Below are 18,656 nucleotides of genomic sequence, written 5' to 3'. Positions count from 1 at the left end.
TGTACCACATTTCTTGATAAAAACACCCCTTATGTACCAAAATTTTCACTTTTCCAATTTAAAATACCCTTATGTATTTATATTTTCTATATCAAATTAACCCCTTCTGTTGAACTCACGTTGGTGCCACCAAATGATGTTTGCCCATGTAAGTGCTTGATACGGGCTGCCACCATGTGTAGAAGGCTTTACACTCTGCTTGAGTTGATGCCAGATGCCAAGGGAAATGTGCAGGTCTACTATCGGACCGCTCTTTCCGTAGTTTGGACCCATAGGAGAATTTTCAAAATCTATACTTTTGCTTCAAAATTCTCTTCAGGTTTGTGCTACTGAGGAAATTCATTTAACTTGCTTACAAGTAAGCTTTAAGCTTCCATGGGAGCAGAGGGAGGTCGAGCGTCCCAGAGGACGATTGCATGAGCTTTGAGAAGATGGGTATTCTTGTGTATGTGGCTCAAAGAAAGAATTGAAGAGAAGCTATAAAAAGTAGAGCTCTCTCTCTCTCTCTCTCTCTCTCTCTCTCTCTCTCAATTGAATTTCAGGGCCCTGCAAATAAACGAAAGAGAATAGAAGGAAACGTGTTGCATATGTGGAGATTAGAACCATATCTCCTCCTTACTCTATATTTGCAGAGATTGCTCCCAAGAATTGGCACCAAGATGTAAGAGAATGAAAGGAGGGGCAATTTGACAGTGATTTTTCTTACACGAGGTGCACCTTTACAATACCATTGCTAGAAAGGTTCCATCACTGAAAGTCTACATTTGATGAATGCCCTTTTGTCTTTGCCTTAGATACTCTCTTCGGGTTTTCTCTTCGGAAGGAGGTAACTAAATAAGTGTTCCCTTCAATTGCTGAGCAATAAAGCGATGGGACTTCTTAATCAAACTTTGTGTTATGGGGGTGGTTCCCAGCTTATGAAGTGTGCTGAAGCAAGGGAGATTCTAGTTGTATGCCTTGTGTGTGTGTGTGTGTGTGTGTGTGTGTGTGTGTGTGTGTGTGTGTGTGAGAGAGAGAGAGAGAGAGAGAGAGAGAGAGGATCCCTTAGGTGGGCATATCAGATGGGAGTACTCTCCGTCGAGATGGTTCATCCTCCACTCATCACATTTTGCACCATGATCGACACACAATCAGAGACCTAGAGTCCACATTCATCTCTGACAGAGTTTGTATACTGCATGAGCAGGCCGGATCCAACACTCATGGAGATCTCTATACTTAGGGTATATATAAGATATGATCTTTTCCGCGAGAGAGAGAGAGAGAGAGAGAGAGAGAGAGAGAGAGAGAGAGAGAGAGAGAGAGAGAGAGAGAGCGAGCTACTGCACATCCTGGGAGGTACTAGAACATGTGTGCATACATTCATAACCTCCTGCAAGATATACTATCTTCCCTACTACTGAACGTATATAGATACTTCTGGTGATCTCGCATCAACACGGCTCACACTGATTTGACATACTGTCTTACATGGTGCTCATATATGTCTGCCAGGTCTATGGTGAAGTGGATGGTGGGGGTAGGCTCAAAGGATACCATGTGAGCTGAAGAAGCTCATGATAGTGATAGGTATGTATGGTCTAGTCCTATCGAGTGGCTGTGGTTACTACTATGGTTAGATTCTGGAAGATCTGTGGTCTCCTTAGATCCAAGTACATAGTCCAGAGTGCTATGCCCTCCCCCACTGAAACACGTGTGTGCTTCATACCCGGGCCACTTATGCCATCCCGTTATAAATAACGAGATGGTGTCATGAGCCAAGTCAATCAGATATACTGACCATAAACTTCTTGAATATAATGCTGATCAAAAGAAGAAATCCTACTAATTAATATGTCGAGTTAATTTCTATCATGAATAGATGATGTATTTCTTGGCTGAGTAATATATGGGTATAAAGCCTAAAGAAGCATAATTAAATGCTTGCATGAAATATTGATAAGATCAAAAAACTAAGTTTTTTATCACAAAATGTGCAGCTGACCCTCTTATGGTTCTTTGAAAGATTCATGTTTTGCGTGAGAAGATATCTGCATAAGAAGATATGGCTGGAAGCAAAGGTAATCATGCTTTAACTTTGACCAGCCTGCTGCCTCTTGTGTCTTGTCTACCGTTTTTTTTGTGTTTGCATATTTATGTAGAATCTTGTCAACAGGAACTTTTAAACAATTGAATTTGAAGAGCTGGATTTTAGCACGCTCACCTCTAGTCCCTTCCGAGGTGCAAAAATCTGAGCAAGATGCACGCAATCAAATGTTTGCAGAGTTATTTGGAGAAATGTCATCTACTTCCGAAGGGAACGATGAGCTTTTGGCTGAGATAGAGGAAAGTAATGAAGCCACAGAAGCTAGTACCTCAAAGAAGCCAAAGGTTGGATCAAAAAGAAAGTTCAGAGACTCCTGGAGGTTTTTTCACGGTTGGGTGCTGCCAGATTCCAAAAATGGTGAATTAGTTGTGAAATGCTAGGTCTGTATAGCAGCAAAGAAAAGAAACAAATTTGCAACCACAGGATCAGATGTTATGCACCTTGCGGCATTCAAAAAACATGAAAGTACGAATCAGCACCAAAGTGCCGAGAGGATAAAAGAGAAGCTTCTAAAAAGTGGAGGACAAATAGTTGGAGCAATGGATACAGGCTTGAAAAGAAGTGGGGAAGTTTACAGGTCTCAAGTCATAAGTGTTATGCAGGCAGTTTACTATGAAGCCTTAGAAGGAAAGAGCTTGCATGGTATCCCAAGGCTTATAGAATTCTTAAGATTCATGCAGACACCTTTTATCCCTATTAGTGATAGTTATGGGACTTATGGAAATGCTATGGCTGCAAGGAAGATGCTATAGGCTATCTGTGATTATGTAAGAGGTGAATTACTAACAAAGATGAGAAGAAGTCAGTTTTTCTCTTTGTCCATCGATGAAAGCACAGATCGACGCCTGGAGAAGCACTTGATTGTTTATGTGACTTACTTAACATCACAACTTGAGGTTGAGGTGAATTTTTTGCAGCTATTGGAAATAGAAAAGGCTGATGCTAAAACAATTTACAATAGCATCGTTAAGCTCTTCAAGGATTTGAAGCTCGACACAAGAAGATTTGTCGCCATTGCCACTGATGGTTGTAGCACCATGACAGGGAAGAAAACAGGTGTAGTGGCTAGATTGAAAAGGATGTTTCCCTCTCTAATTGCTGTTCATTGCATTGCACATAGAGAGGCATTAGCTGCCAAAGATGCTGTTGATCAATTTCTAGAATTGGAGTATATGGACAAATTAGCAGGAAAAGTATACACTTGGCTGGGAAAATCTAGTAATCGACATGCTGAATTTTCAAAGCTTTTGAAAGAGTTTCAAGTCCATCACTTGAAAATTCTACAACTTCACAGTGTTCGATGGCTTTCAAGAGGTTTGGTTATGGCCAGAATTGTAGAGGTAATGCTAGCTATATTGGAACTTTGGAAAGCAAATAATCATCCAGATTATGGGAATATGCTGCTTTATCAAGTTCAGTTTTTATTTCACTACCTTGCTGATGTTTTGGAGCAATTGAACATACTGAGCAAAGTTTTTCAGGAAAACATCGTTGATGTTTCAACGCTTGGAGCAAAGTTTAAAAAAACCAAAAACATATTACAAACCAGGTACTTGGAGCCGCAAAGTGAGTTTGCCAAAGACTCAACGAGGCTTAATAAATTCATGAAGGGCACAAGCTCCATTGGATTCATGGGGTTTGAAACATCAGGTGGCGGCATTAAAAGTTTTCCCATGACCTGGAGATCAATACATGATCAGGTAACGGGAGAAAATGTTGAATCTGGATCACTTGAAGACTGTAAGAACATAGCAAAGCAACACGTGCAACGTCTTCTTCAAGCTTTAGACACTAGACTTGAGGACCTTGAAGTATTCAAGGCTATGAAATTTTTTGAGCCAGTTGGGTATCCAGATATTGCGGTGAATCAACTTCTACATGGTTGAAGACTCTTTTCGAGCATTTTAGTGCTGGAGGAGCAGATTCCTCAACATATTATGCTGAAAGAGAAGGCTTTGTGGAGACCTTGTACAATGCTTGTCCTCACAAAAGTATGCTTGGTGCCTGGAGATACTGCATTTCAGATGTGAGTTACTCAAAAGATGGGCTTCTAAAAGGAAAGTGGTTTGAAGACTTTCCTACAATAATGAGATTGTGGCAAAGGATTTTGGTTGTTCCGGTGAGTACGGCAACCTGTGAAAGAGGGTTTTGGAAACAAAATGAAGTGAAATCAAAGCTAAGAAGCGACTTGCATCTTGACACATTGGATGCTCATATGATGATTTCTATGACAAGGATTCCATACGAGAAGGTGGACTGGAAAAGAGTGGAACAAATATGGAAAGCGTTAAAGCAGCACGAGCGAAGGCCATGGTAGATAGCATGAAGAATCAGTTCAAGACATAAAACAATTCAAATTTTTGTATCTTTGCTTGAGTTATTTTGCTTCAACGTAACTCTAGCATCATTTTTTTCCCAGCAAGTTTGAAGCAAAATAACTCTAGCATCATTTTTTGTCTAGCAAGTTCTACATTGAACTACATATGAGGAGCTTAGAGGGAACAAACATCAAGTCTTCACACGAACATAATAATTTTTGTGCATTTATCTGATTATTATTTTTTGTATGTAATGAGTCAGCTCCTTACCCAATGTATTATGTCTCACCCAATGTATTATGTGCTTACCATTCCACAGAACTTGTATCTCTTTTGAGCTTCTTTTTGTTGTCTCAAGATAATTTGATGCTCTTGGTTGTTGTTTTGTGCCACAATAATCTCGTGATTCACATCTATATATGACCCGAGCAATCCATGGGCGTTGCATTGTAGGGTATAGCCATTGTCAGCCTCTTATCTCCCTATTCTACCTCTATGTTGAAAGAGGGAGACAATGGCTATACCCTATGATGCTGCTCGGGGTGCCCAACATGGCAGACTTCATCCCCACCTTGGCGTGGATGGATCTGCAGGGCTGGGAAAGGAGGATGAAAGCGGTGGGGAAGAAGATGCAGCAAGCGATGGGGGAGATTATCCAGCAGAGGAGGAGGGCTGAGAACTACGTGAGGAGTGGGCCAGATCGCCTTGAGGATCTGTTGGACGTGTTGCTGGAGGTGGTGTCAACTGAGGCATAGAAGGCCAATTCTAAAGTGCAAATAACCGACAACAGCAGTCATAATGGTAAGATTACTAGAAGCTGGAGTTGTATATGACTGTAGGTTAGTGAATTTCTATCACTTACACAATCGCGGCTTGTGTCTTTTACAAGATATGTACTTGGGGAGAGCTGGTACAATTGCCATTGCAGTGGAGTGGGCTCTTGTTGAGCTGCTGCTGCGACACCCCGAGGTTCTAAAGGGAGTGCAGGAGGACCTAGATAGGGTGGTAGAGCAGCGAGCTGCCATACCTGCGGGCAGTGGTTCTGAAGGGAGTGTAGGAGGAGCTAGACAGGGTGGTTCCTGGTAGGAAGAGAGCGGCTGGTGGACAAGCTACCATACCTGCAGGTAGGTTCCGAATGCACCCAATGGCACCTTTGCTAGTGTCGTTGGAGCCTCGTAGGCTTGCACATGGTTGGCTATGATCAGGCCGGTACATGCGCCTATGTAAACAAGTATGCCATTGGGCAGGGACCCCAACACGTGGGAGGAGCCCCTCTCCTTCTAACCTGAGAGGTAATTTCTAGGTAGCAAAGTGGAGGAGATGGGCCACCATTTCCAACTCGTGCACTTTGGCAGTGGTGGCAGGAGGTGTTGCTCAACTTGCGTCTCTTTCTGGCCATGCTTCTTGAAGCCTTCGAGTGGAGCCCAGCTCAGTAGATGGACATGTTTGAGCTATGGGCTCAATGTCATGCTGGCAACCCCTCTTGCCGCTATTGCCATGCCCAGATTCTTGCCCACTCTATCTTTGTATGGAGAGGTGAAACTCTGCTACATGCACTAATGTCCTAATGCTAAGAGCCTCCTTCAGAGCCAATCCCTGCATGACACAGAGAACTTTAGCTTTCTTGATGGACTGAAGCATACTGCATGCACCAGAGAATGCCTATTAGATGATGTAAACAGTTAAGCAAAAAATATTTGTGCAGAGGCTTACTTGAGGCGCTTCCAAATTCTAGGCTCGTTTGACACCGGCATGGAAAGTTGATGAAATTCCCTCAGCTTCACAGCAATCTTAGTTGATACATCAGAATCTCGTAAGTCTTGTGCAGTTAAGGTATGTGGGGTAGATAGTCACATAGAATAAATTAGAAAACAGCTTGTAGTAGCAGGATCATAAAGCTGAGGGGTGGGCTAACAAAACATATGGCTTGTTTCTTTGCCATGGTTGATGTCTGGCTCAGCAGGCTTGTTGAACTATCAAGGATCAGTAAACGATGGCTTATAAGCCTAACAAGGAACACATTTACACATGTGGTAATTGCACTTGTACAGAAGCACAAACACCCAGACATGCACATAGTAGAACCACTAGCCTAGTCGGGGATTAGAAGCACGAACATGCACCTCAACATGCTTGATCACGACACAGAAAAGGATAAGAAGAGCTGACTCACCCTGGCATGCAGAAATTCCTCAAAAATGTCCCGTGGCAAAAGCGGCCAAGAAGACGAGGCCCTTGCCGAGCTTTAGACATAACTTAAAAGGTGCAGATCTCATCCTCAACGATTGAAGAAGTTATCGACGTCCTTGCCATAAACACGCACCAAAACAATTCTTCTCTGATTCTTCCTCTGTTTGGGCTGCACATTCATGGCCTTCACCTCATCAGCGTTTCCATCAGCTTCATCATGCTCACGATTAATCCTCGAAACACTCCAGGATCACTCATAAACTGTGATATCTATATATCGTGAGCATGATGAAGCTGATGGAAACGCTGATGAGGTGAAGGCCATGAATGTGCAGCCCAAACAGAGGAAGAATCAGAGAAGAATTGTTTTGGTGCGTGTTTATGGCAAGGACGTCGATAACTTCTTCAATCATTGAGGATGAGATCTGCACCTTTTAAGTTATGTCTAAAGCTCGGCAAGGGCCTCGTCTTCTTGGCTGCTTTGCCCCATGGGACGTATTGAGGAATTTCTGCATGCCAGGGTGAGTCAGCTCTTCTTATCCTTTTCTGTGTCGTGATCAAGCATGTTGAGGTGCATGTTCGTGCTTCTAATCCCCGACTAGGCTAGTGGTTCTACTATGTGCATGTCTGGGTGTTTGTGCTTCTGTACAAGTGCAATTACCACATGTGTAAATGTGTTCCTTGTTAGGCTTATAAGCCATCGTTTACTGATCCTTGATAGTTCAACAAGCCTGCTGAGCCAGACATCAACCATGGCAAAGAAACAAGCCATATGTTTTGTTAGCCCACCCCTCAGCTTTATGATCCTGCTACTACAAGCTGTTTTCTAATTTATTCTATGTGACTATCTACCCCACATACCTTAACTGCACAAGACTTACGAGATTCTGATGTATCAACTAAGATTGCTGTGAAGCTGAGGGAATTTCATCAACTTTCCATGCCGGTGTCAAATGAGCCTAGAATTTGAAAGCGCCTCAAGTAAGCCTCTGCACAAATATTTTTTGCTTAATTGTTTACATCATCTAATAGGCATTCTCTGGTGCATGCAGTATGCTTCAGTCCATTAAGAAAGCTAAAGTTCTCTGTGTCATGCAGGGATTGGCTCTGAAGGAGGCTCTCAGCATTAGGACATTAGTGCATGTGTAGCAGAGTTTCACCTCTCCATACAAAGATAGAGTGGGCAAGAATCTGGGCATGGCAATAGCGGCAAGAGGGGTTGCCAGCATGACATTGAGCCCATAGCTCAAACATGTCCATCTACTGAGCTGGGCTCCACTCGAAGGCTTCAAGAAGCATGGCCAGAAAGAGACGACGCAAGTTGAGCAACACCTCCTGCCCCACTGCCAAAGTGCACGAGCTGGAAATGGTGGCCCGTCTCCTCCACTTTGCTACCTAGAAATTACCTCTCAGGTTAGAAGGAGAGGGGCTCCTCCCACGTGTTGGGGTCCCTGCCAATGGCATACTTGTTTACATAGGTGCATGTACCGGCCTGATCATAGCCAACCATGTGCAAGCCTACGAGGCTACCACGACACTAGCAAAGGTGCCATTGGGTGCATTCGGAACCTACCTGCAGGTATAGTAGCTTATCCACCAGCCGCTCTCTTCCTACCAGGAACCACCCTGTCTAGCTCCTCCTACACTCCCTTCAGAACCACTGCCCGCAAGTATGGCAGCTCGCTGCTCTCTTCCTACCACCCTATCTAGCTCCTCCTGCACTCCCTTTAGAACCTCGGGGTGTCGCAGCAGCTCAACAAGAGCCCACTCCACTGCAATGGCAATTGTACCAGCTCTCCCCAAGTACATATCTTGTAAAAGGCACAAGCCGCGATTGCATTAGGTGTAAGTGATAGAAATTCACTAATCTACAGTCATATACAACTCCAGCTTCTAGTAATCTTACCATTATGACTGCTGTTGTCGGTTATTTGCACTTTAGAATTGGCCTTCTACGCCTCAGTTGACACCACCTCCAGCAACACGTCCAACAGATCCTCAAGGTGATCTGGCCCACTCCTCACGTAGTTCTCAGCCCTCCTCCTCTGCTGGATAATCTCCCCCATCGCTTGCTGCATCTTCTTCCCCACGGCTTTCATCCTCCTTTCCCAGCCCTGCAAATCCATCCACGCCAAGGTGGGGATGAAGTCTGCCACATTGGGCACCCCGAGCAGCATCATAGGGTATAGCCATCCACGCCAAGGTGGGGATGAAGTCTGCCACGTTGGGCACCCCGAGCAGCATCATAGGGTATAGCCATTGTCTCCCTCTTTCAACATAGAGGTAGAAATAGGGAGATAAGAGGCTGACAATGGCTATACCCTACAATGCAACGCTCATGGATTGCTCGGGTCATATATAGATGTGAATCACGAGATTATTGTGGCACAAAACAACAACCAAGAGCATCAAATTATCTTGAGACAACAAAAAGAAGCTCAAAAGAGATACAAGTTCTGTGGAATGGTAAGCACATAATACATTGGGTAAGACATAATACATTGGGTAAGGAGCTGACTCATTACATACAAAAAATAATAATCAGATAAATGCACAAAAATTATTATGTTCGTGAAGACTTGATGTTTGTTCCCTCTAAGCTCCTCGTATGTAGTTCAATGTAGAACTTGCTAGACAAAAAATGATGCTGGAGTTATTTTGCTTCAAACTTGCTGGAAAAAAAATGATGCTAGAGTTACGTTGAAGCAAAATAACTCAAGCAAAGATACAAAAATTTGAATTGTTTTATGTCTTGAACTGATTCTTCATGCTATCTACCATGGCCTTCGCCCGTGCTGCTTTAACGCTTTCCATATTTGTTCCACTCTTTTCCAGTCCACCTTCTCGTATGGAATCCTTGTCATAGAAATCATCATATGAGCATCCAATGTGTCAAGATGCAAGTCGCTTCTTAGCTTTGATTTCACTTCATTTTGTTTCCAAAACCCTCTTTCACAGGTTGCGTACTCACCGGAACAACCAAAATCCTTTGCCACAATCTCATTATTGTAGGAAAGTCTTCAAACCACTTTCCTTTTAGAAGCCCATCTTTTGAGTAACTCACATCTGAAATGCAGTATCTCCAGGCACCAAGCATACTTTTGTGAGGACAAGCATTGTACAAGGTCTCCACAAAGCCTTCTCTTTCAGCATAACACGTTGAGGAATCTGCTCCTCCAGCACTAAAATGCTCGAAAAGAGTCTTCAACCATGTAGAAGTTGATTCACCTCGTCTTCCTGCAATATCTGGATACCCAACTGGCTCAAAAAATTTCATAGCCTTGAATACTTCAAGGTCCTCAAGTCTAGTGTCTAAAGCTTGAAGAAGACGTTGCACGTGTTGCTTTGCTATGTTCTTACAGTCTTCAAGTGATCCAGATTCAGCATTTTCAACATTTTCTCCCGTTACCTGATCATGTATTGATCTCCAGGTGATGGGAAAACTTTTAATGCTGCCACACCTGATGTTTCAAACCCCATGAATCCAATGGAGCTTATGCCCTTCATGAATTTATTAAGCCTCGTTGAGTCTTTGGCAAACTCACTTTGCGGGTCCAAGTACCTAGTTTGTAATATGTTTTTGGTTTTTTTAAACTTTGCTCCAAGCGTTGAAACATCAACGATGTTTTCCTGAAAAACTTTGCTCAATATGTTCAATTGCTCCAAAACATCAGCAAGGTAGTGAAATAAAAACTGAACTTGATAAAGCAGCATATTCCCATAATCTAGATGATTATTTGCTTTCCAAAGTTCCAATATAGCTGGCATTACCTCTACAATTCTGGCCATAACCAAACCTCTTGAAAGCCATCGAACACTATGAAGTTGTAGAATTTTCAAGTCATGGACTTGAAACTCTTTCAAAAGCTTTGAAAATTCAGCATGTCGATTACTAGATTTTCCCAGCCAAGTGTATACTTTTCTTGCTAATTTGTCCATATACTCCAATTCTAGAAATTGATCAACAGCATCTTTGGCAGCTAATGCCTCTCTATGTGCAATGCAATGAACAGCAATTAGAGAGGGAAACAGCCTTTTCAATCTAGCCACTACACCTGTTTTCTTCCCTGTCATGGTGCTACAACCATCAATGGCAATGGCGACAAATCTTCTTGTGTCGAGCTTCAAATCCGTGAAGAGCTTAACGAGGCTATTGTAAATTGTTTTAGCATCAGCCTTTTCTATTTCCAATAGCTGCAAAAAATTCACCTCAACCTCAAGTTGTGATGTTAAGTAAGTCACATAAACAATCAAGTGCTGCTCTAGGCGTCGATCTGTGCTTTCATCGATGGACAAAGAGAAAAACTGACTTCTTCTCAGCTTTGTTAGTAATTCACCTCTTACATAATCACAGATAGCCTGTAGCATCTCCCTTGCAGCCATAGCATTTCCATAAGTCCCATAACTATCACTAATAGGGATAAAAGGTGTCTGCATGAACCTTAAGAATTCTATAAGCCTTGGGATACCATGCAAGCTCTGTCCTTCTAAAGCTTTATAGTAAACTGCCTGCATAACACTTATGACTTGAGACCTGTAAACTTCCCCACTTCTTTGCAAGCCTGTATCCATTGCTCCAACTATTTGTCCTCCACTTTTTAGAAGCTTCTCTTTTATCCTCTCGGCACTTTGGTGCTGATTCGTACTTTCATGTTTTCTGAATGCCGCAAGGTGCATAACATCTGATCCTGTGGTTGCAAATTTGTTTCTTTTCTTTGCTGCTATACAGACCTGGCATTTCACAACTAATTCACCATTTTTGGAATCTGGCAGCACCCAACCGTGAAAAAACCTCCAGGAGTCTCTGAACTTTCTTTTTGATCCAACCTTTGGCTTCTTTGAGGTACTAGCTTATGTGGCTTCATTACTTTCTTCTATCTCAGCCAAAAGCTGATCGTTCCCTTCGGAAGTAGATGACATTTCTCCAAATAACTCTGCAAACATTTGATTGCGTGCATCTTGCTCAGATTTTTGCACCTCGGAAGGGACTAGAGGTGAGCGTGCTAAAATCCAGCTCTTCAAATTCAATTGTTTAAAAGTTCTTGTTGAGAAGATTCTACATAAATATGCAAACACAAAAAAAACGGTAGACAAGACACAAGAGGCAGCAGGCTGGTCAAAGTTAAAGCATGATTACCTTTGCTTCCAGCCATATCTTCTTATGCAGATATCTTCTCACGCAAAACATGAATCTTTCAAAGAACCATAAGAGGGTCAGCTGCACATTTTGTGATAAAAAACTTAGTTTTTTGATCTTATCAATATTTCATGCAAGCATTTAATTATGCTTCTTTAGGCTTTATACCCATATATTACTCAGCCAAGAAATACATCATCTATTCATGATAGAAATTAACTCGACATATTAATTAGTAGGATTTCTTCTTTTGATCAGCATTATATTCAAGAAGTTTATGGTCAGTATCTGATTGACTTGGCTCATGACACCATCTCGTTATTTATAACGGGATGGCATAAGTGGCCCGGGTATGAAGCACACACGTGTTTCAGTGTGGTGGGGGAGGGCATAGCACTCTGGACTATGTACTTGGATCTAAGGAGACCACAGATCTTCCAGAATCTAACCATAGTAGTAACCACAGCACTCGATAGGACTAGACCATACATACCTATCACTATCATGAGCTTCTTCAGCTCACATGGTATCCTTTGAGCCTACCCCCACCATCCACTTCACCATAGACCTGGCAGACATATATGAGCACCATGTAAGACAGTATGTCAAATCAGTGTGAGCCGTGTTGATGCCAGATCACCAGAAGTATCTATATACGTTCAGTAGGGAAGATAGTATATCTTGCAGGAGGTTATGAATGTATGCACACATGTTCTAGTACCTCCCAGGATGTGCAGTAGCTCTCTCTCTCTCTCTCTCTCTCTCTCTCTCTCTCTCTCTCTCTCTCGCAGAAAAGATCATATCTTATATATACCCTAAGTATAGAGATCTCCATGAGTGTTGGATCCGGCCTGCTCATGCAGTATACAAACTCTGTCAGACATGAATGTGGACTCTAGGTCTCTGATTGTGTGTCGATCATGGTGCAAAATGTGATGAGTGGAGGATGAACCATCTCGACGGAGAGTACTCCCATCTGATATGCCCACCTAAGGGATCCTCTCTCTCTCTCTCTCTCTCTCTCTCTCTCTCTCTCACACACACACACACACACACACACACACACACACACACACACACACACACACACACACACACACACACACAAGGCATACAACTAGAATCTCCCTTGCTTCAGCACACTTCATAAGCTGGGAACCACCCCCATAACACAAAGTTTGATTAAGAAGTCCCATCGCTTTATTGCTCAGCAATGGAAGGGAACACTTATTTAGTTACCTTCTTTCGAAGAGAAAACCCGAAGAGAGTATCTGAGGCAAAGACAAAAGGGCATTCATCAAATGTAGACTTTCAGTGATGGAATCTAGCAATGGTATTGTAAAGGTGCACCTCGTGTAAGAAAAATCACTGTCAAATTGCCCCTCCTTTCATTCTCTTACATCTTGGTGCCAATTCTTGGGAGCAATCTCTGCAAATATAGAGTAAGGAGGAGATATGGATTCTGATCTCCACATCTACAATACATTTCCTTCTATTCTCTTTTGTTTATTTGCAGGGCCCTGAAATTCAATTGAGAGAGAGAGAGAGAGAGCTCTCTACTTTTTATAGCTTCTCTTCAATTCTTTCTTTGAGCCACATACACAAGAATACCCATCTTCTCAGAGCTCATGCAATCGTCCTCTGGGACGCTCGACCTCCCTCTGCTCCCATGGAAGCTTAAAGCTTACTTGCAAGCAAGTTAAATGAATTTCCTCAGTAGCACAAACCTGAAGAGAATTTTGAAGCACAAGTATAGATTTTGAAAATTCTCCTATGGGTCCAAACTACGGAAAGAGCGGTCCGATAGTAGACCTGCACATATCCAACACACACGCACACCGACGACATGAGAGAGAGAGAGAGAGAGAGAGAGAGAGAGAGAGAGAGAGAGAGAGAGAGAGAGAGAGAGAGAGAGAGACTTCCTGATGTGCTGGTTGATCTCTATGGCATGGATATAATGATGGGTAAGGATTGGTACAGTTTGCAAGAGCTCAAATAGCAATGCATCCTCCATGTGGCCCTGTGAGTGGAGACTTCTCACTAAGGAATAGCAGTTGTTGGTATGCCACCACAGAGAGAGAGAGAGAGGGAGAGAGAGAGAGAGAGAGAGAGAGAGAGAGAGAGAGAGAGAGAGAGAGAGAGAGAGAGAGAGTCAGAGACTGCATAGCTGATCTGATGTGAGTGTGGAATCTGGGAATCGAATGTAGATAGGATATATTATAATGATGGCGATGTACTCATGATCTGCCTTTGTGAGCTTCCCTAGCCTCCTCTTAACTGCTCGAAGTTCCATATCATTCACCACACTGTTGTTGAATGCCCAAAATGGTGAAAGCAAAACATAAGGTTGATAGGGACTTACCATTACTATGTTTTAGAAATTAAAAAAGCAAACACACTGTAATGTTAATGGTATGTTTCAAAAATAAAGAAAGCAAAATATTGACAAGGATGGACATAGCTATGTTTCAAAAAGAAAAAAAGCAAACACGTTACACACTGTTGTTGACAGGCAAACATCACATAAGCTTTTGAATAAGAATTAGAATTTAGGAGAAATAAGAGCAATGTACCTAGCAAGGTCGAGACTCGAGGGCGCCTGGCAAAGGTGCACATGTTGAGAGTCGAGACGGAGGTGGACTCTGGGTAGATCGTAGAATACAGGAGGGTGAGGGCTGAGGTCATGCGCAGCTTGCAGAGAAATAGAGGGAAAGAGATCGCAAGCTTGATGGCGCTCTTTTACGAAAGTGAGGGTTTTCAAATTGCATAATGCATTCGTTTCACAAAGATGAAGTTAAATTAGTGAATTCAAACTTCAAAGCCAAAGTATATTGGCCTGCCCGGCTAGAAGTTCCATATATATATATATATATATATATATATATATATATATATATATATATATATATATATAATATTATATATAAACCCTAATGGTAATTATTCCAAAAATATAAGTTACCAAATGGTAACTTATTTGAAACCTTGAGTTACCATTATGTAACTCGATCCTCAAGCCAAGTTACCAAATGGTAACCCCAATTGGAGCTCGGGTTACAATTGGTAACTTTTTTGGCCTTTGGTTACAAGGTGGTTACAAGGTGGTTACCAAATTTATGCAGTGGTCTGATTGGCGCCCTTGCTTGGGTGTGTGGGGTGTTATGCATAGAAGGTGTTCACTTTGGAACACAGAGCCTCCTCGAGAAGCAATATGGGCCAATCATAAGTGAGCAGAAAAGAGAGATAAAGGAAAAAAATGCTGGTCTGATTGGCACCCTTGCTTGGGTGTGGGCGGGTGTTACCGCGCTTGTGTGTGTTCACTCGGGAGGTGGTCCCGCGGCCCTTACACGGCCAAAAACTTTTATTGAAGAGGAGAGTGTGCACGTGGGGTACACTGCTGGCAGGAGTATGCATAGAAGCAGTGTTCGAAAAAAACCAAAATCCTATATCTTTTTATACCTTTAATTTGAAAAATCAAAAGTAAGTTCTTATATTGCCAAGTGTAAAATTTTTTCTCTAAAATTCTTGAAAGTTTTATAAGTTTTATTCAGAATTTTACACTTTAAAAAACTCTTGCGACAAAATAACTCGAGTATCAAGAGAATGTACTTAAAAACGACTTTAAAACTCTCGCAACAAAACGATTGGTGACATCAATAGAATTTACTAAATTGTTGATTGCCAAATTCATGAGTAAAATGATATTTATCATTAAAGAAAATAGAATTTTGCTTTCACAAGAATATCATCCATGCTTGTGCATAAATGCACTACAAATATTGCATTGCATCCTAAAAGAAGCTAAGACTAGTTGAAATTATTTTACTCACCAGCTCCCAAATCCTTCATGCTCCTCCATCTCCTAATGAAAAGAAGATTGTATTATACGTTAGTACTTTGTTATGAAGGCATTAATAATGTATTTAACCTCTAAAGTTTTTAGAAATACCTTTTAGTCTCTTTATTTGTAAAAGCATGTCTTGTCGTAATGGCATCAAGCCTCCAAAGCTGTATTGCTGAGCTAAAGTCGAACTCTGACATTGGAGGACCTTCGGCGGATACTCGCATTAAGGAAGTTGTACTCTTTGTCGTCAATCTATTCCTCAACTTTGATTTGATAATATTCTGTATACTAAAGCCACGCTCACAAATTGCAGTACTAGAGCATTGGACTAATGCAACTTGCGCTAGCTTTAGCAACCCTTCATACTTTTCTTGTAGAGTGATATTGTTACTTATGTAAGACCAAGTGTCCCGCAAATTCCACCCTTTCCAATCATTAGTGGCTTGAATCTTGAATGTAAGGTATTCTCTTCGAAGAGATATTGGATCTACAAATTTCTCCATTAACTCACCATTTGCAAGTTTGCTTTCTCCATAAAATGATATCAACCTGTCTAATTCATTAGCTCCAAAATTCTTAAGTAGCTTTCCAGGAGGATAGCAAGATGGAGAGAGTATTTTAAAACAAGCCAAGGTAGAGTTATCCACAAATCTCTCTTTCAAATCTTTAATAACACTTAATGTGAATGCTTTTTGAAAGCTAATAACCAATTCAATATCAGAGCCATCAGAAGAGCAAGATATCTTTTTGCTACAAAAATGGTCACCTTTTACTGAAGATCGTAAACCATGGAGAAAACCCTTATCTGGTCCATAATCAGGAATAATAGGAAAACCCCTTGTATCTTCCTTTCTTACATTCATGTCAATATCCGGTTCTGACACAAACTCTATTTCCAATGCACAAATCTCAGCATTCACAATGCCAGGAATACTAGTAATATCAACATATGACTTTTGAAATATTTTACTTAACTTTGTCAAATGTTGATATAGATCTGCTAAGAAATGTAATGCATAAATGAGTTCTAGAGAAGACAATTTGCTAAAGACTATGAGATTCTCACTCTCAAAGAACTCAAGAAGAGGCTCTAGTGAGTCACAAAACTTTGCTAAAACCGTTGATCTACTCAACCATCTAATTGAATGAATTTTATCCAATTGAATTATTGAGCATTCAAATTCTTCTTGTAATTCTTTTAATTTCTCTTTGCGGATGACACTCTTTCTAAAAAGAGTTGCGACTTCATTAACTGTGGAATCTATAGCTTTTGCAAATGGAAACTTTTCTATGCTTTTAGATGCACAAAGATTTGTGCGATGAGCCACACAATGCATAGATGTCATGAAAGGACAAGACTCCTTTAATCTAGTAGACACCCCGGATCTCTTTCCTATCATTACGGATGCACCATCAGATCCAAATCCAACCAACTTTCTTAAGTCCAATCCATTTTCTAAGATCAATTTTATTAAAGAATTATACAAGCCCTCGGCAGTACGATCCCCAATAACATCTACAAGTCCAAAAAAAGATGTATGTGGACAATGATTCTCTAGATAAGATGCATATACTATCATGTGCTCATCGATAGATATATCTGTAGATTCATCTATCATGATCCCAAAACAAGGAGAATTTTTTAATCGTTCTACTATATTATGTGACAATGCTTTTCCAATATATTGAACAAAAGTTGCACAACTCTTATCATTGTTGTACATATGTTCGGGTACATTGGGAGTGTTGCATTCTCGTAGAAACTCGTTGACACAAACTTGTTTAATGGGATATCATTTTTAGCAAGAAAATAGGCAGTACGAAATAGATTAGTAATCTCTTCGTCATGTGTTTCATTTTGTTTGCTCAATCCTACTTCAAGACTTCCTCTTGACATAGAACGAATCAATGATAATCTATGTGTGCGAGAGCGTGCATGTGTACTTAGGGCACTATGCTGCATGTTTTGTGCATCTATTGTTGCAAACTCACTTTTGCAATTAGGATCCTCCATGCAAACCTTACAATACATGCGTGCTTTCTCTCTATCAAATTCCAGCCAATGAAATTCACTTCTCCAATTTTCACACCATGATAACCTAGCTCTTTTTCTACGCGTAGCCTCTTTTTCATCAATCTCTTCGCTGCTTACAGTAAAATCATTAGCAATAATTTCTTCGTCAATTTCTTTACTTGACCTTTTACCTTTTTTCTTCTTATCCACAATAACTTCTTTACTAAATCCTCCAAATCCGAGTAGTGTGGATTGCACAAAAGCCATCTGAAATATTTGAAATGTATTATTATGATAATATGTTCCTTGTAAGTTAATGTTTTACCAAGAAATAGCAAGTCATGTCAAGTTGTATGCCTCAACATATCTAAAAATTAAAAGAAAAAAGATGTTGAGTAGTTGTGAATGAGAGACATAGAGAAGAGATGCAAGCCAGAAAAGAGATGGAGAGAGGCAAGCTAAAACAAAATTTACCCTGACCTTAATCTTGCAAAGTTTGATGCCAATCAATGATTTGTAAAGTGTTCGAACTTCGTACCCGAGCCACAACCTATATCAACCCTGCACAACCTATAGCATGTTATTTGACTGATGTGAATCCTTCTCCCTCTCAATCGTCTCCTATCAATTCTCTCTCTCTCTCTCTCTCTCTCTCTCTATATATATATATATATATATATATATATATATATATATATATATTATATCTATATCTATATCTATCTATCTATCTATATATATATATATATATATATATATTAATATATATTTATAGAAATCAATTGATTCTTTCTCCCCCTAGATCAACAACGCTTTGCTCTATTCGCTCTATTCGAATATATATATTCGCTCTATTACACAACCTATAGCATGTTATTGACTGATTTCTCTCTCTCTCTCTCTCTCTCTCTCTCTCTCTCTCTCTATATATATATATATATATATATATATACACACACACACACACACACACACAAATCGGCTGATTCTTTCTCCCTCTCTCTCTCTCTGCAGAAATTGCTCTATTCGCTCTTCGAATATATATATACAGAAATCGGCTGATTCTT

The 18,656-nt window shown here is 40.9% G+C and overlaps 2 protein-coding genes across 2 annotated transcripts; one reads left to right on the top strand and one right to left on the bottom strand.

Annotated features, from left to right (window-relative positions):
• Positions 1-4,955: 4,955 nt before the first annotated feature.
• On the top strand, positions 4,956-5,490 carry LOC147607482 (flavonoid 3',5'-hydroxylase 1-like). The gene is made up of 2 exons (XM_086790757.1): positions 4,956-5,143; positions 5,244-5,490. Exons 1-2 carry the CDS (start codon positions 4,956-4,958, stop codon positions 5,488-5,490), a joined length of 435 nt encoding a protein of 144 aa, XP_086646883.1.
• Positions 5,491-8,546: 3,056 nt separating this feature from the next.
• On the bottom strand, positions 8,547-11,747 carry LOC147607481 (uncharacterized). The gene is made up of 6 exons (XM_086790756.1): positions 11,732-11,747; positions 11,463-11,597; positions 10,157-11,360; positions 9,566-10,055; positions 9,373-9,450; positions 8,547-8,810 (listed from the first exon to the last, which is right to left on the bottom strand). The coding sequence occupies exons 1-6, from the start codon at positions 11,745-11,747 to the stop codon at positions 8,547-8,549; spliced, it is 2,187 nt and encodes a 728-aa protein (XP_086646882.1).
• Between the last annotated feature and the right edge of the window lie 6,909 nt (positions 11,748-18,656).

This window comes from Cibotium barometz, chromosome 55 (assembly GCF_041138505.1).
Source record: "Cibotium barometz isolate CiBa-2024 chromosome 55, ASM4113850v1, whole genome shotgun sequence".
NCBI classification, from domain to species: Eukaryota; Viridiplantae; Streptophyta; class Polypodiopsida; order Cyatheales; family Cibotiaceae; genus Cibotium; species Cibotium barometz.
The sequence above is the reverse complement of the archived record's forward strand: the minus strand, read 5'-3'. Positions and strand labels throughout refer to the sequence as shown.